The sequence below is a fragment of the Macrobrachium rosenbergii genome, chromosome 27, assembly GCF_040412425.1.
Source record: "Macrobrachium rosenbergii isolate ZJJX-2024 chromosome 27, ASM4041242v1, whole genome shotgun sequence".
NCBI classification, from domain to species: Eukaryota; Metazoa; Arthropoda; class Malacostraca; order Decapoda; family Palaemonidae; genus Macrobrachium; species Macrobrachium rosenbergii.
Genome location: NC_089767.1, coordinates 30,013,685 through 30,033,410, shown reverse-complemented (window position 1 = coordinate 30,033,410; position 19,726 = coordinate 30,013,685). Strand labels below are relative to the sequence as shown.

The following is a 19,726-nucleotide window of genomic DNA, read 5'->3' as shown; positions in this document are numbered from 1 at the left end:
TATAAGACATTTCCTTACTTCAACTTTATATACACAAGGTACTCTTCTGTCTAATATCAACGACTTTATCTCAAGCAAAATCAAGTATTACAGGGACAATAACTAGAGTATTCACAAGACTTTAAATGTTACAACATACTTCAACAACATATCCTTTGAGGACAAAATCAAACATTTGCTGAAATATTTTACATTTCAAACATTTTTCTGGTAACTTAAGAATTATTAGAGAGATGACTAGATTATTTAAGTCTGAAACATTTATGCACAAGGTACAATATAGAAGTGCTTTTCTCACCAATCTTAATGCTACACCTTTTTATGTTTTTGTACAGTACAATATTTTATTATAGTGTATATATATATATATATATATATATATATATATATATATATATATATATATATATATATATATATATATATATATATAATATATATATATATATATATATATATATATATATATATATATATTTATATATATATATATATATATATATATATATATAATAATATATATATATAATTATAATTATATTTTTATTTAAGGAGCCCATCAATGTGGAACTCAAATTGTTTGCACTTTATGCAATTACACTGCGACCATTCCACCTGCACATATTGAAATCCTAGATTTGTTTTGACAAAGCAATCATTATGATCACTGAAATCTTTTATATCAAGGCAAGAAGGCTCTGTCATACAAAGATGTTTGGAATCGTTGGTCCCTGATTATTGTAATAACTTTTAAGTTCAGGTTAACTGGAAGTGTCACTTTTAAATTGTATTAACTCTCCCAGAGTTAGTTAGTCTAGTTATTTAGGGTAAATATACAGGATATTTAAAATCCCCATTTAGAGTTACAGAATTGATATTCACATGATTTTGACCTCAATTAATATCTAAAAATATCCCAAATTTTTAACACTATTCCAGCCAAATTTGCTACTAACAAATATCACTGACATTATTTTTATGTCCAATCTTAACACTAAAAGTACCCTAGCAAAAGCAAGGGTCAAAAGCTGCTCAATACATATATATTTCAAGAACCTTCCCTAAAACATAAAATATAAAAGTATCTGATCTATAAATTCTTTGCATTAGGCTTTTATGTGCCTCAAATAGCATGTCACTCACCTATGTAGGCTATTAATTAATGTGGAATTGGAACATCATCTTATATAAACTGTCCTCATAAAATTCACTCATAGCCATTCTCTCCCAGAATTCCAAGATGAAAATTGAACCAAAATCTAACAGTTACGAAACTCTTGTAAAAACAAATAAACTTTGTTAAAATCAAATAAATGATTCCATAGTACTGCTTCGCAAAAAATGTACATCCACAATATCTACTGATCTTGCTAAAGTTTCTTCCAGTGACTGTGTATAGAGCTAACTATTTAACACAGAGGCGAACATAGCAATAGCATTCCTAACTTCCGCATGATTCTAGGCTGACTAATGTTATCACAAGCACTTAATTCTCAGTGAGTCTTGCCTAAGAAGCAATGCTGGATTCCTACTTCTTCAAGTTCTAAGATGATCTACCATCATCTCATTGTGATATACAATATAACCCTGTAACTGCAATCATTCTGCCCATGGCTATTTTTAAAGCACTAGCAGCTTTCACTCATCCCACTAAGAAGAATGTCATGAGTCATAAAAAATAACAAATGAGGCAATTTCCATTTCATAATACAAAAATTATCTTGAAAGACTTGAAAGGTAAAGAGCATATAAACCCTGAATAAAAATTAGACAAATTTTCATGTCATGGCATTTTTAAATGTTTTCTTATTCCATTAATCTTGGATAATTATTTGGAAATGAAATAAAATCTTTAAAGAAAATGTATTCTAGAAAACACAATGTATTCATAAATTATCAACATTTACTTTCCAAACATTAGAACAATTATTTTGTATCATCCTTCTGAATGACATCATCTACTACTAGTAAGTGAAAGTAGAGAAATCTTACAAAGGTAAATACAAATTGTGCAAATATTTCAAATACAGTATACAGTAAAACTGAAAAGATCTATATAGTGTTTATTAAAACAACCAACCAAGAACAACAATTTTCATCTATTATATATATTATACAAGAATTCACAGCCTTTACCTTACATGGATAATCTTCTGTTCTGATACACTGAACTACCAGAGTTCATAAGGAAAGATAAGTGGTAAACATCATATCAAATCCAGAGCATATACAGTATATTTTCTAACTTAATATTCGTTGTTGCAAACAAAGAATTACGAACTGTACAGGATCAAGCAAATAAGGTTACTGTTAACTAGATGGAACCATAAATGCCTTGGCTTTGAAATCCAAAGTGCAGTGATAACAACTGCTGAAACTGAAAAAGTAATCAACTGAGTATGGGGCTTTAGAATTTGATTAATATATACAATAATTACATACATAGGGAATGAGACCATTGATTTTATTTCACTGTGACTGCTGAGAAACATAAGGCTGAAACATTCTTGAGGGAAAAGTTGTATAGTTCAGACATGATTCAAACTGCTATCTGGCTTATTTAAAATAACAAGAGAACATTTGAATTCATGCCTACAGTACCGAAGCACTGCTTTGCATAAAACTGGATATGGAAGCAACCCTAATACTGTACTATACTAATACTGCATTAAATTCTTTTACCTACTATACGTAAGACTGTGTTGGTAAAAGAATGATATATGCTCTTTATCTGATATGAAAATTCCATCCAAGTTATTTCCGAGTTGTGTCACCTCATTAGATTTAAGTTATTACCCAAGTAATGAACAGGTTGTGGCTGAAATCCCAAAGAGGCAGTTGCATTTACATTAAATTGGGAGTGTTGGTTATTCTAATATTGGATGATAGATATTAAACAGGTACTCCATCAGTGCAGCACACTGTGATCACTGTATACTAAACTGAACAATGAGATCCCATAATTCTCAAAATTCCATTAACACATCTTTATCAGTAAGACTTCATCAGGCAGGAAATAAACAATTATCAAATTAAGCTTTTGAAAGTGTCATCTCTATCATGAAGAAAAGTACGTCAACATTGGCACAAATGGTACCTACCGCATCATAGACATGAAAATTAGAATATTAAAGCAGCACTCACTGGAGACCCACATAATGCACTTTAAATCTTTTAACCTATCAAGCTATTATACACTGAAAATTGCAAAAATATAGGACAACTGGGCAAATGAGATGACCCATAACTATATAAATAATGAAAGTACGGTAAATCCACAGCAGACTCTGGAACCAAGTGTTCAAGGGATAACTTGTACAAATTTCGAAGACAAAAATAGAATTACTGAAGTCATCACCATCATTCATGAAAATTATTCCTATCTATAAAACATATACAACTGTAGGAAGTATATTTGAACTAAGCTCCTCACATGACTTATGATCACAGTGGTAGCAATGAAAAGTAAATGGAAGCTACAGATCTATAATAATTATCTCATAGCCTCTCAGCGTTATTAAATTGTTCTGACTTCAATGGAAGATTTTTGCATTTGTATTACAGCATTTGATGAAAAATTCCAAATATTTGAAATGCTCGTCTTGTAACAAAAGTTTCATACAGTACCATAATTTACATGCTATAAAAGGTCATGGTCTGTACAGTAGTGATTAAATCACAGACATCTTTACTGTAAAAAATCACCCCATGAACAACTACAAGGGTAAAGGTTTTCTAGGTTAGTGAAGCTTTTCAAAATTAATGGACTATACTTCAAACTTATGGATTACAATTCAAACTCCTAGATCATGATTTCATAACAAAATAATACAAAGGCACACTTTAGTCTCAAACAGGAAGCAAGGGGCTTTGTAGACTTTGCTAAAACCGTGGCTTCCATAGCACCAGCTAATGAAAGTGATTACTGTACTACTCATGGGATGTTTTGCTATTCACAATATGGCTTTGTGATATTCACACTACTGTACAATCAATTAGCTTCAATATGGCAATGACAATTAAAATACACATTGTATTCACAATCTACAATGAATTCATATTGCTAATATTGGTTTATCATGAAATATCAGTAAAATAATGTAGCACATAAAATACTAATTTAGTTATACACATATACAAAACCAAAATACTAAATTTGTCACATACAAAAACAAAAATTTTAATATATTCACTCACACTAAGTACTTCTGGTAAGAGTGACAAAATAAAAAGGGTGAGGTAGAGATACTATAATATTTTTGTACAGTGAAAAATTAATATCATGTACAGTATGCAATCAAAAGTAAATAAAATGCAGTACATACAAATACAGTACTTCAATATACAAACAGCACAATGAATAAATTCACCCAATATTAAATTATATTATAAGTCCTGCTCAAACTCAACCCAGTATTCTGGGAATATTAATATTTTTAATTAAAATAAAGATGTGATAAGAGAAATTAATATACACAATGCTCTCATCGTCTCCTGTACCAATTGACCAAATGCCCACCACCTTACTCAGGGCGCACCATAACAGGGAATGGGTCACTGAGACCCAAATAACTACTGTATTTGCCTGAATAATATGCAAGTCGATACATACCTGGCTGCTGAAGAAGCTCATCGTTGAAAACAAGCTGAAAATTATTTCTATTGTCAGACAATACATAACTACAGATATTTAGCTGTAAAATCATTTCTCTTATTATAATAACTATTACTTCAGTACTGTGAATACAAATAAAAAATAAACTGAATAAACTGAATTACATAAAACTGTAGCATCAACTACATAAGATAAATCAGCAAGCCAATAAATAAACCAAACCTTTCTCTAGTGGATTTCATTTATTTTACCTTGAAATTACAGTCATTATAGTAAGGATATTTATAGCGTACTTATTTGCTGGTTCTAAACCATGAAATGAACATGATTCAGCATAGCCACCTGACTGTCAAATGGAAAAGCATCATGCTCTTCCACCAGTATTAGAAATTTTATTCAAAGCAAAGACAATAATCATTCAACACAAATTCAGTGCAAATAAGACACAACAAATATACTTGAATTTGCTACCAAGAACTCATGGTGACACACAACTGAACGGGAGCTGGAAAGGCATGTATTACAACAATATTTTTTATATTCTTAAGCTTTGAAATAGTTTTATTCTGTACATATTACTGTCTAGGTATATTATTTTGCATATTTTAACAATTTTTTATCTGGAACTTTTCTATGGATATTTGTAATTTTATGGCTGATGGCTGAACACTGGAACTATGTGAATATAACTGTACTGTAAAAACTAAACAGCTAGACATTGTGTAAATTAGGTAGTATTTTTAACATTTTTTATTAAGTGATTTTTGTCTTTACATTTCATTATTGTATATTATTTTATATATTTTAACATTTATGTGCTGTGGCTTTTTTAAATTTGTTTTTTAAAGCATTTTAAAAATTATGGCTGATTGACATACGAGCGATGAAACCGAATTATATTATTCTTAATTTTCCCTTTAATCTTTACCAAAAATCACCATAACACCAAAAATGCATAACTGAAAACAAATTACAAAGACATTTATTTATAACCAGAACAGCAAAGCAGTCTTATTCTTGCAAAAAGGATAAGTTAAACTAATTGACATCAACATACCTGTATATTGCGCTGAGATGTTGTTCCTGACTGTGGAATGTACATGTAAGTTGTATACTGGTGCATGGATGTAAAATCAGACTGAAAAGGTAAAAGAAAAAGTAAATCAATATCTTTATACTTCACAACAATCCTGTGACTTTAACATATCCTTTTTGTGTCTTACAAGAAATTCCAGACATCTCCATCCCAAGTTGTTGAGAAACTACTGTAGATCAATAGCTCCTGACAGGTTGGTACATGTGCATATGTATCCCATAGGTTCCCAATATCTGTCTACTTCTTGTTCACAGCTCATAGTCTTCCCCAAAATTTCTGGACTTGGTCTTCAATGCTGTATTTCATTTCATCTTCATTCTTTTATCATTCATTTCTTTGTAGTTACGCAATTTTCTGTGCAGTGTGAGGTCAAGAGGTTGTCTTGGGGTGTTTTTATTCACAGCTTATATTTAACTATGACTTGCTTTTGCCACATGCACATCACTGTAAAGGCTTATGACAATGTTTTCAAAGAATTCTCAACATTCTTGGCAGTGCCAAACAAAAATTGCTACCTGTTAACCAAGAGATGTTAAATAAAAGTACGTACCGGACTCCTAATTCCTTCAGCCCAATATTTAATTAGGTGATTTGGGCTGAGGGGAATCAATATCATCATCTCCTTAACAATTTCATTATGCCTTCCAGCTAGATATAAAATTTCCAGGGTCACTAGCCACTGTGCCATACAGTATGGGTAGAGCATATATTACTATGTTGTTCTAGGGAGCATATACTACAAATCTCATTTTCACTAACATGGTCCGTTTATCCCTTGACCATCATTTATACCTCAGAGCTTCAGAAACCTAACATTATTCTGTCTCAAAAGCTGCTATTGTTCATTCCTCTATCTGCACTATGATGTCAGGAGTTCAGTGCACTCCCACTTAAGTTGCTAATCTGGCTATGTTGCAAGGGTTATTTTGAAATAATTGTGATTTTTCTAAGCCTAAAGTGTTTCATGCACACCCATTACTTTAACCCAAAATGCTCCTCCCAACATCCCTGTTCTTTTGTAGCTGTTCAGAATAGACAAAACATGACAGTCAGCCATTGGGGGTGTGGGGGAGCCACACGTGCATGTGACAACCTACCATAATCTGTAATCTTATTTTTTCTTCTACCAAGGAAGAAATGTCTCATATTGTGTGTGGTAACACAGAAGAAAGCTATGTTAAAAGTAATGAGTTTATGTGAAATTTTGTAACTACATTTGGAAGGAAATGTGGCTACAGTATACTTTAAAACTGTGAGTATTATAAATATTGTAATATATCACTGAATGGGAATGTAATTTGTGCTTAAAACGTTTGAAAATCTATGAAAATATTCTCAAGATAATATCAAAAGGAATATCTTCCATGTAAAAGGTCATTAAGTTATTAATACAACATTGATAAAAATACTAAGGTTAAATTTGACAAATATATCAAAATAAAAAATTAAGACTCAAAACATAATACTCACAATGACTTACATTTAGAAATGTCTAACAAATCAACATTTACCCAGTCTCTTAAAAGAAAGGTGAACTCAATTATATTACTTACCTAAACAACATAATGATGAAGGAATGCTTAATTCCACAGATAAAATCTTATAAACAATAAGCAAGCAAATAAGTTCTGTACCTTGTACAATGCAATATAATCCCACGGCGATGCCACAACATCTGAATCAAGTGTAAATTTTACATTGCCACCCTCTCCTATATACCAAGTGCCTATGGGCTGGAACCTGACACAACGGTCTTCATGGTTGGCAAACACCTATGATAAAAAATGGTCATGTCAAAATAGTATCTTTTATATTAAATGTCACTTGTAACTATACTGCTATCATTTAAAAAACAACTTACCTGTTACAACACAGCAACCCCTTATCTTACCAGACTCTATTCATTAGCTACATCTTTAGAATACTTTATGCTAGGCTACCTTTTTAGAAGTACAGTAATGAATTTCATGGATAAATTTCTACAACTGAATGATAAGTGTAAGTTTTGCTTGGGTTTAGTAATTACCATACATGTAAGGACTGTAGCTGTAGGATATCTTGAATACTCAAGTGTTGGTTATAATATATGATTTTGTTACTTACCAGATTTTACTGCTTTTCAGAAGGCTAGAACCCAAAATACCTAATGAGTTAAGGGGCTACTGTACTGTATTCATATAAAAATAAAGGACCTAAATTGTAAAACAATACTTAGATATGATAAAAGCACGATGTAATAGTTAGTTTTATGAGTTATGCACATGTAAGCAATATAACAATCTTTTCTAAAACAAAATTACCTTTTCTATACATACTCAACCATAAGGAATGTCCTAATTTGCAGTATTTTGAATAACACCAAGACAATTTCTCTTTTGTCTAAATGATGAAAAATTCAGTATTGGCACTGCACTTGCAGATTGGACCCTTGGGTAATGAACAGTCATCTGCCTCACTTTCTGAGCAATAACTAGTTAACTACTCATTAGCTATTTAGTAGAATGTACTCTTGGGAATCATCACCAAAACCATTGAAAAATACAGCAGTATATGCAAAGTTTTGAAAAACATTCAAAAACTTTGTAAAGAAGCATATTTCTCCCGATTTGCAAATGTGAAACTCAAAACTACTCATAGAAACCACACCATAAAGCTGCAATCCAAAGGTAGACCCTGGCACCTTAGAAGTATCCGCTAAGACGTAATCACACCTCAATCATTAATTAAAAAAAAAGAAGAGAAAGGTACAAAAAGAAATTTGAACTGGATACTGAATACTGATAAATGTTAGGATAGTAATGAAAAATGACAATCCAGTAAAAGGGAAACAAGCTGGGAATTACAGAGATGTAAGCAGTGCTACAATTCAGAAGAATACCTAAAAGGGTCCAGTGACAAATGCACCTCTATGAGACTGCCAACCTTCTATCTGATACACTAAATCTTTCTGTCTGACATTCACAGATCACAACTGTAGGCATATATATGATTGATAGGGTTGTGATGAAATAAATCATAGTGCTGATAACAACAATGGGAATCAAAAGAGGCAGTTACATGGAGCAAAGGTTAGGACACCATATACACTATAATAAGCTGAACTATTTAAGAATCACAATGCTACTTCAAATAGCTTCATAAAGGCTTTGAAGAGCCAAAACTAACCAATGTCAATTAATTGAATTCGTTAAATTTCAGACAGAGACATACCTTAATAAAGTAATTGGAAAACACAGGCTTATGATCAGATTGTGTGTATGTATCTACTGACGAGTATGATGCTTGCTTCACTCCTAACTTGACATTTTCATAAGCATCAACATGAACCTGATAGAGAATTCTATCAGTCCATGCCGGTCTACGTCTGGAAATATAAAAGAAAGCATAACAGACAGTGTTTTTCTCAAGGGGAACATGAACATTCACCCTAGGATACTTGGCTTTCTGCACAGTAACATTCTTAATTTACATAACTTCACATATTCCAAATGAATGTTGTTTTTTCTAAGTGTCAATCTTTCAGCATGGCTTTACAAAAGTTAATATAAAGGAAATAAATATCAGATCATTTCATTATATCAACTGACAAATGGATCAGCCAGAATAGCACTACTGCTAATATTTCTACAAAAAGTTATGCCTGGCCCATAAAACACAGGTCTCTTAACAAACCAGTGTGCTTCAAGAAACTAATGGTGTAAAATATTTTAGTAAAACCAATGAAGTAAATTTTGAACTCTTTTAAGAGGAGATCCAACCCAGAAATTAACCACTGTTTTTCATATTTTTGATGTGTAACTAATATTCACACAACCGGCAAAAAATAAAAGCTTTATTTGCTGCAAGGACACAAGGATACTGGTAGCAGAGAAAATTATTCGTTTCTTTACGCATGTTACCGTCATGTTGTATTACTACATAATTAAGTAATACAACAGAAGAAAAACATCATACTTTAAAAGTACTTTTCACTTACGATAAATCATATGTTGAGCACCCTTCCTGATATTTGTATGTTGGAGGGAAAGTTATGGCCCCTTCTTTCAGCATAGAGAATGCTTCTCCATTTTTCTGAGCCTTGTGCAACTCATCCATTTCATAAAGCTTCTCCAAGTCACCATCTGTTACTCGCTTAGAAATGATTTCACTAGTTAAAGTGTTATCAAGTCTGAAGTTCAAGTCTCCAACCCAAAACACGTAGCTGAAAAAGAAAACAAATGTTATGAAAACAAAAGCAATAAAGATACAACAGTATTTTTATTAATGAGGTACATCTCACAATTAATACTAGCAAATCTCCACTGAGTAAGCATATCTAACACAATTAAGATTTTTTTAGACACTGTTCTGGTTCAACTATTAATACTAATACTAATACCGTAGTTGTATGTATCTATTATTCACATTCAACAGTATATGAACATGATATTATGATACAAAAACCTCTTAACTTCTTCATTTCCTACAACAATTTTTGGATACGTTTCCTTCTGTAAACACATGAAAAACTCTTGCCTTTCTTGGTGGGATTCAAACACATGCAAGTTAACCTAAGAAGGAAGTTACCATATAAACTCCTCCCTTTTCAGGGGAGACCCAAACCAACATGTTACATTAAGACTCACTCTAGCCTATCCTGGAAAAGTGTCTTTATACAGTCCCAATTCCAATTCAGCGCTTGCAGAAGTTCGAGTACCCAACAGCTCGACAGATTTGAAAAATTCCAAGCTTTATGTAACTTAATATAATGGAATAGTGCAACAGTGAAGTTCCAGTAGTACCTCAGTACAGTAACCATACTCCAAAATAACAGACCTGGCTCAATAACAGACCCCAACTGCTCAATTCTCAAGTACAGAATGACTTTTCTTTAAGTATAAGTTTGTTTTAAATTGAATTTTTAGATTTACATGCAAATTGCAAATGATCCTAAAATTATAAAATAGAGCCTCAGTAATGCTTATCAAATACAGTAGTCTTCAAAATTTCATAGAGAAAACTAGTACAATTTGCAGGTGTTTTTCTACTGCGCCCCGTATGTAGCTCGTGTGATCTTTCAATTTTCTTTTTCCTGTATCTTATGAAATTAAGTGTACTGAAAAGAAAGACCAACATAGTTAAAAAGAACATTTTTAACCTCTACTTTGTTTGTGTAAACATTTGTTACTGTTTTCTTTTCTTGATTTTTTACTATGCAGAAGTGACATAGCAAGTCTGACTTGATAAAAAACTCATTCCTACAGCTTCTCTACTTCAGTGTGTCTCACTGCTCTCATTACTAACTTAATTTCTGTTGCAGGTTTAAGCAACTGTTTTTTTTCTCTCTATCTCTCTAAAACAACTGTCCTTGTATTTTAGTAATTTACTTATATTTTTATCTATTTATCTGCTAATGTGTTAATTTATTTATTTTTTTTTTTTTTAAATACCCATGTTACTGATCTCTTCTTTTGGTATTTTCTGTTACCTTCTGTGACTTCTTTCAAGTGAACACCATATTCTTTGGAGGCTTGAATTTCAAGCCAATGGCCCCCCAGCGGCCTTGTTCCATATGAATAAGGTTCATCTTCTGAATACTCTAATAATAATAACAGACATAAATGTCAGAACAAGGTTAAACATCAAGAGCAACACTAGTCATCATTTCTGAATATAGGGAGAACAAAACAATTAAGAACAGCCATAATATCAGCATATGAAATGAATACAATCATAAGTTTTTATCTGTGCAAACTAGGCCTCTTTTATATTTCTTGCTCACACAAATGCCATTATATCTACATCATATATAATTCATAACCAACTAATGAATATACCACAGATAAAACCCTCTCCCTTATATCAAAGACCACAAACCTTCCCAATGCTCAATAAAGAGACATCACTACAATAATAATAATAATAATAATAATAATAATAATAATAATAATAATAATAATAATAATAATAATAATAATAATAATTAGTTTTTTATGCAAATTTAAAATATTTGCTCTAACAGGAGGTGGCTCCTAAGAAAAAGCAACCTTGTACAGTAAAACTTCCACAACATAATCTGTTTTCCCATAACCTCATAATATACTGATGAGTTCAATGTAGTACTTAATGCTATTAAATCTTCTTGGACTGAACTAAAAACCTCAGGAGCATGTACTGTATTCTAATTCAAAAGTGAAGTTGCATAGCCAAATGCTCAAATAAATTACAACTCATACTTCTGTACCTATCCCTGTCCTGTAGAGGTATTTTACTGTAATCAAAACTGTTTTGCAAGGACTTACTCATGGAAAAGGATATTACTCGTCTCTGGAATTGGGAATCTTGTGTAATCAATTATTGTGTTGAAGTTTTCTATTCGTTCTTTGTAGCCAGAATCATGAGCTGCCAGATGGCAATTGACCACACAAACAGAGCAGCCATATATAGAAAATCTAACAGAAGCTGCACCTTTGTTTCCCTGAATGAAAAAAAAAGAGAAGATATTAGGAAATTCCCTATGATAAAATATTAAGGTATCACAGTCTTGGAAGAAAGCTGATATGAATACCATTTCTTTCCTGCATTGTCTGTAACACCAGATCAATCACAATATTTTCCTAAAAAAAGTAAATACTTTAAACGGTAATTTAAAATTCAGACAAACGTACCCAGAGCCCTCCAAACCCTGTTCTTGTAACTGTAGTGTGGATGTCTCGAACATGATGGAGATGTTGTCGTTTTATAAAAACATTTGTTACAATACCCTGTAAGCGTTCTCCAACAATCCTCACATAATCATGAGGCCCAATGGTTTCCCGCAAGGCACTCGTCCATGGCTCTTCAAAGAGGGTGTCCATGACTACATTTTGTGGCTGTGATTTAACTTCTTGCAACCTGTAGAAGCAAAAGTAAAATGTACTAATATAACTGATAATAAAGAGTTAATAATGTTCAATATGAATATCCAGGTGTTAAAAAGGTTAAGATCCACAGACAGACAGATACATAAAGAGATAGAAAGACAGATTTGTAAGAAGGCAGAAAAGGATATGAGTTATACCATAGGTAAAAAGTTATGGTGCCATGAATGGGGTTGGAGTGGCTAATGATTACTCTTAAGAATCACTACAGAGGCTAATGAAATAGTTTGACAACAATTAGGACTGGAGAAACTCACAAGTAAATATGAACATGATTTCAGTAATTTTGATAAATAGAATCAATACCATTTGGGTCTACACTTGTATAAGCATCAAGGTTGAACAGAAGATTCTTAATGTCTTTTCAACAAAATAATGATCATCTGTTTTTGAGCATGATTGTGTGCTTTTTTTAAAACTAGGACTTTTGTTTGAGCAACAACAAAAGCATCTAATAAACAAAGATGACTTTCAAGATTATTATTAATACAGTCATTATAAAAAAAGTCATGTAAGATTTTAAATGCATTCTATTGCTCTTCAACAGGAAAATTAGCTTAAAAAGATTGATAAAAACACTGCAACTACAATAAGTTTACATATACTAATAATATAATGAAAGGTACTAATTTCATGAGAAAAAATTTATCAACTTACCCAATTATATATATATCTGGCAGAAGGTCATCCGTGGTTCTCTTTATCACAGGATCATTGGGAATGCCAAGGAGGCTGTGGAGGCCTTGCTCTGGCCAACCAGTTTGCACATTCCAGGTGATACAAAATATACTGCAAAATTAACATACGATTATAACTGAACACAGCACTATACCAACACACTCAGCAATAGTGCAACAGTGCCATAATAAGTAAAAAAAAAAATCTTTATTGCTATAAAAAAAATGCAACTGCTATAAAAACAACATGCTGTAGCACATGACATGTTATCTATCACAAGGGACTTTCTTCCACAAAAAAATACACTGAGAAATGCAACTGATAAAAAATGAATATTCGAATTTTATGACTTGGAATAATTATAAATCATTTTTACTGGACAATTTTGAGATTTGTGAAAGTGGTGAAGACCAAAGTCACTCAAATATTAAAGGAATTTTCCTGTTTCAAAGGCACATCGGGGCCACAAGAAAGTACTCATAGGTACAGTAATAAATTATAGTCTCCCTAGCATACTTGGTCAAAAACAGGCCCCCCAATTGCTTTACAGCGCTGACATATCTCCGTTTCTAAGTTACTTGTGGATACCCTTTCCTTCCTAAGACCTTGACCTGTTATAATTCTCTTTGGTATTTCCTGGTTTTGTTTCTCCTGTAAACAACTGAGTTTAGCTCTAACTTCTTTTAAAAACTTTATCATAAATGAAGATATGTGAGCTTAAATTAAATGATATTTAAATATTAACTACCACCAGGCAATTCTCTCCCTCCTTTAAATGTCAATTCATAATTTTGGACTGCTGTGTTTTTTCACATTACTTCCAGTAATTATTAGGCTCGTTTGTCTTCTTTTAATAAGTCAAGTTTTTCTTTCGTTTCTCTGGTTTTTCCTTGCATTTTAAGTATTGTGGAGGTTGTTTCACTGTTGCACAAATATCATTTGAAAAATAATCTCTGTGTGAAACTCTCTCTCTCTCTCTCTCTCTCTCTCTCTCTCTCTCTCTCTCTCTCTCTCTCTCTCTCTCTCTCTCTCTCTCTCTCTCTCTCTCTCTCTCTCTCTCTCTCTCTCTCTCTCTCTCTCTCTCTCTCTCTCTCTCTCTCTCTCTCTCTCTCTCTCTCTCTCTCTCTCTCTCTCTCTCTCTCTCTCTCTCTCTCTCTCATAGATCTCATGTATTTTTAAATGTAAGTATAGTATTTATTCATTTTCATTATTTTATGCCATGGTTTTGCTATGCTTTATTATTTTATTATTTGAAGTTACACTGGCCAACCTTTAGGGAAAAAAGGGCTCATTAATTTATTATTCATTTGTTTGAGGGCTGATGCTTCATTTTGGGGAGATATCCATTGTTCCTTGTGTTGACCCAGGTTTAATCCTTTAATGGAATGGGTTAATCCAATGCTACTGACCCAAAACTATAATTGTTTCTTCCTCACCATCACCTTAGGGTAAACACAGATATGGCAGCACCTAAAGCGTTGTCACATTGTCTTAATATTTTCATATTCTATTTGTGACAATATTATTATCATAAAACTGCCCTCAGTTATAATGAGATGTGTTTCTTAAATAAAGCCTTTTTTTAAAGAATCGAAAGGGAGTCTTCAATAGCCTTATTTGCATAATGAGGAAAGTACATTTGGCATCGCTCTTTCACCCTCCCAGACCCTCCTTTGACCAAGTATGCTGGGTAGACTATAGTAAGCCTAAGGAATTTTGATGTGCTCTGTATCTATGCACAAAAAGAGACCTATATTATTGGGAACCTGGCTTTCTCAAGCACTTGAAAGGAAGACTGTCATCTCAAATAGAACCCTTGAGTCAGCTGGAATGCAACAGAAGACCTGAATTTCCAGTTGTTTTAAAACAACCCTGTCAATATGCTATTGTCTAATCATGCAGTCAGCAGCTTATGTACACATTGCCAAAAAAAAAAAAAATACCCACCAGTTGGCTAGTAAGCATAGTGCCTCTAAAAGTGGCGAGTCATTCCGTTTGTCTAACAAGCAGGCAAGACCTGCAGTTTTAGCAACCAGAATTTTTTTGTGCTCTTCTTCACACATTAGTCATATTGTATTTTATCTAGTCAATCATGCTTACTGTACCAATGATGTCTTGGAATAATATCTTCAAATTCTTTTAATAATCTTAGTAAATGTTTTCCTTCACGGGCTCTGTACGCTATATAAGTGCCTTATTGCTGCCTTGCTGGCTGGCAATTGTAAATCCTGTGAGCCTGTTTACCTTTAAACTACAGGTTTACTTCACTGCCAATTATTCAGTGTGAGCAAGTACTGTATCAGCTTAATCTTTTCCTGAATTATGATTCACTTTGGAATATCTTTAGCTTCAATCTTTTTGGCAGTGAGCAAAGTCTAATGTTAAGTGAAAGTTAATACACTTCATGCCAGTTCATGTCAAGAGGAAGTTGTATGGTGTCAAGTTCAGTACCCTTGTTTCACTTTTCTGATGTATTTTTTATTGTTTTCAACATTAATAACATTTTGTTATAATTTCTACATATCAGCTGTTCTCCCAGTTGCATGTAAACTTATTTAGAAGATCTGACTATATACTGAAAAGTTCTATATGACCAGTATTACATACTGGTTATGGTTACCTTCAATATAATCACAAGTGTCATTATCCTCATTACCACCACTTTTTTTTTATTCTATCATCATGGTTGATATACTTCCATACTTTTTCAAGTATATTTCCTGAGCTTAGGTGTACTGTTGCGAGAATAGATTAGACGTTCAGTATGTTTAGATCTCAGTAATGATACAATCTGCATTACAATGAGTCATCTGACTGTCAAGACTCAGCTTCAGGTATCACTGCTCTCATATCCAAGACCACATCATGGAATAAAAAGGAGTTAATAGGAGTTCAGACAGAAAGAACACAGGTTAATTTTTAGAATTGTGCATGTTATCTATAGTATCATATATAATAAATACTAGATGTTAGTAAATATGTCATAATTTTAATTTTTAGAATTGTGCATGTTATCTATAGTATCATATATAATAAATACTAGATGTTAGTAAATATGTCATAATTTTACATTAATGGTGCTCTAAGCAGTCTAATAATGTGACCTGCTATATACTATTTTGTTACCATATTTCAATTACCATTTCCAGCTCAGACTAAGGAATGCTCCTACATAGTAGGTGATAGTTTACATTCCAGCATGAAAAATTAAGCACAAAGTCACAAGAGTGAAAATGCACAGTATTAAAAAAAATGGGAGAAGCAACAGCAGCTGCATTCTAGTTAAAAATACACAGCTAAACAACTTAACAACACTCCAGGTGCTGGGTGTCCCTCATGCAAGGCCAGCCAAGAGAAGGTTCTCCTTCATCTTCCTTCTATGGTGGATCTCTTTGAGTTCTGACTAATGGGTTTTTTGTTAAACAAAATTAATGATGCTCTATATATAAAAAACAAAATTTGAAGTACTACAGTATTTTGAAATTCTGAGATTGAACAACAATTTGATGAAATTTTTTAATGAATTCTTAGTGCATTGCACATACCTTAAGGTCTCCATTGCAGATGCTACTACTTGAAGTCACCCTACCAGTGCTAGGTAAGTCCTAATCTGTAAAAGTTTGTAAAATTTTGAATTATATTTTACTGAAGTTCCCATGGAACACAGGTAATTTTCCACCCACCACAGTCTCACAGACCTGTGATGGCATATGTTGTCAAAAAATAATACATGAAAACAAGGAATCAAAAGTTTACAGTAAATATTTTGAATGAAATAAACACATATATTAAGTCCTGTCAAATACATACAACACATAAGCAGTGGAAAACCATATAGTTTATGTAAGCTATGTGACACAAAATTGAAGTATCATTATATTACCAGAGTAACCTCTACCATTGATGGAGAATCAAGGATAGTAGCATGCCTAACTCCTACAATACATAAAGCCAACATATGATGTTAAGAAAAAGTTGGGCAATATTATGATAATTTGTTTCCCTGCAAAACATTTGAACCATGAATTTTTCTGACTGGCTGACTCGTGTTTTGCACATTTCTAATAATTTCTGTTGTTGCAAACCACCCATTATTGTTGTCCTCTCCCTTCCCTATACTGTACATCAAATATTGGAGACCCCAGTGGGAATCCAGGGATTTTAAGAAGACAAAAACAAAATACAAGCACAATGCCCCAATCAGAAAGGTAGGAAATACTTAAATTACAATATAATAAACAGAAAAAATACATAATTTATGCATATTAATGATAGTGCCGGAAAATTTATTAGGCATGAAAATATAGCAAGGACAGTTACTTGGATGCATCATGACCTAACCTTCCTAACTTAACCTAGGAGACTGACTCTTTACCTGGCATCATTAGGGTGGGAGGCTGCCCTCCTTGAGACTCCAAACCTATCCTAACCTACAGCACCAGAAAAGTCAGAGTAAAATACACGGATGCATCCTAATTCAGCCTTAGGCACCACATTCTTATCTGGCTGGGTGAAAAAAGCTGCCTAGGCCCCACCAACTAATCTAACCTAGAACACCATATATCATAAGTTAATATAGAATTCATCTCAATCTCACCTAACTGGCAATGGAAATACTGTAATCCTTATTTCCACAAACCACTGGGCCCACCCATACCATATTCCTTGGAAGGTAATCGGCTAGTGTGCACGCTAGTGTGCACACATCTCTTGTACCATTCCCATTTCAGTAATTGGCTCTTTCAGCTAAGATTTGTATTGGGTAAAACTGAAGACTACTACCATACCCCTCTGGTTCAGTAATTACCAGTTACAGGTAAAATGGGCACCATATTTAGTACCAACCGCATGGGGATGAATATAAGACGGTAAATAATTTCCACATAAACAAAAGACATAAACATAAAAGAATAAACAAAAGGCGGTAAATATTTCGGTCAGCAATTGGAGAGAACCAGGCTGTGTTAGTAGTCTTCACTTTTACCTTGTGTTGCATCAGTGAAAATGATTAGAACACCTTGGTTCCAGATAAAATTGATTTACATCTTCTCTAAATTAAAATATAGCACTTATGATCTCCATCAATATTTCTTACAATCAAGGCAGCCATTGTTAAACTGAAGAAACTAAAAGGAAAAATTTCCAAAACAAAAATTTATAAAGTTTTCATTGGTTGAAAAAGATATGTAATTTATTAGGCTATGTAACATAACAACAAGTTCCCATATGTCTTCCTTGAGAGATAATGGACTTCAAATGCCTGTCACTTCCCAGAGTCCAAGAAAATAACACTGAACTCTGAAAATGCTGAAAGCCTTCATTTTTTCTGGAAATGCTTAACTTAGGTGTTATTCCATTCCCCCCCATTGTACCCCATGCAAAGCACCCTAAAATTACCATTATTCGACCATTTATGAAAATAAATCTAGTGCTGACTAGGAACTACAGTAGGGCCTGCTATAATACCAAAAGTTGTCATCTGCTTCTAGTTGAACACAGATTAAACTGCACACTGACACGCCTTTAGTTACATTATATTCAACAGATCAATGCTAAATCATGACCTAGTCTGATCTACAGCTACAGTACTGTAACACAGCAGTAACAGGCAAGCCTAAGCTAGAAGTATCAAGGTCTCGTCAATGCCTACAGGCAGTTTAGCCTACCTGCCAAAGCCAGCGAAAATTTTCCTTCACTAAGAGCAAATTACAGGCAAGATGAAGGAATACAGACGAAGGACATCTTCTGGCTTAAATGACTCGCGCAAATCCAAGATGACACTCAAGAAGGTAGAGGATAATGTTCGTGACCAGTTATCCACTGAAGAGATAATGACAGACAGCTGAGACAGATAGTAAACACACCAGATGGAGACGTTCACTACGACCACCGCACTTCATCGTCAGTCGTCATCAGCTGCTCCGGAGGTCGTTCTTAGGCGAATTGAATGACAAAACTTGCTATTTTGTAATTAATTTCCGAAAATACTTTGTTTCCTGAATTTATAAGCAGCAAGTTTTAAAAATTATTAATACTACGACAACTGCACCTAATCGTCAGTCGTCATCAGCTGCTCTGGAGGTCGTTCTTAGCCGAATTAAATAACAAAACTTCCTAATTTACTAATAATTTCCGAAAAATACTTTCTTTGTTGAATGTATAAGTAGCACATTCGAAAAATTACCGATACGTCACACTGACAGAGCATTAATTTTGTACGATAAGAGCATGGCGTTATTTCATAGCCGATGACTTGACGTATTAGAGCCTCATGATGCGTACGTTATGTAATGTGGTACTTCAGCATGAGCTGCTCAGTTCGAGTAAACTTAACTATGGTTTGATTCTGGGACCAGACAGTTGTATGTCTGCACGCGTTACCCTTGAAACCAATAGTGAATGTTGTTCAGCGCTCACGAAAGGGTAAGATGTTATTCG

At 33.2% G+C, this 19,726-nt stretch overlaps 1 protein-coding gene across 2 annotated transcripts; it reads right to left on the bottom strand.

Annotated features, from left to right (window-relative positions):
* Positions 1 to 1,820: 1,820 nt before the first annotated feature.
* On the bottom strand, positions 1,821 to 19,713 carry LOC136853522 (phosphatidylinositol 4,5-bisphosphate 5-phosphatase A-like). Of its 2 annotated transcripts, none has more exons than XM_067129196.1 (10): positions 18,955 to 19,713; positions 16,834 to 16,898; positions 13,268 to 13,399; positions 12,359 to 12,584; positions 11,993 to 12,168; positions 9,688 to 9,912; positions 8,922 to 9,075; positions 7,346 to 7,483; positions 5,673 to 5,753; positions 1,821 to 4,646 (listed from the first exon to the last, which is right to left on the bottom strand). In XM_067129196.1, exons 2-10 carry the CDS (start codon positions 16,845 to 16,847, stop codon positions 4,524 to 4,526), a joined length of 1,269 nt encoding a protein of 422 aa, XP_066985297.1. In that variant the 5' UTR covers positions 16,848 to 16,898; positions 18,955 to 19,713; the 3' UTR covers positions 1,821 to 4,523. The 2 variants fall into 2 exon arrangements, with proteins under 2 accessions (XP_066985297.1, XP_066985298.1); XM_067129197.1 differs by having other exon boundaries at positions 19,153 to 19,214.
* Positions 19,714 to 19,726: the final 13 nt, after the last annotated feature.

Bases quoted from the DNA above. Each gene is read 5' to 3' on its own strand.
- LOC136853522 (XM_067129196.1), bottom strand. The intron at 12,169-12,358 runs GTACGTTTGTCT...TTTTTCATTCAG, and splicing joins CAGGGTTTGGAGGGCTCTGG to GGAAACAAAGGTGCAGCTTC. The intron at 7,484-8,921 runs GTATGTCTCTGT...TTTTTATCATAG, and splicing joins TTTCCAATTACTTTATTAAG to GTGTTTGCCAACCATGAAGA.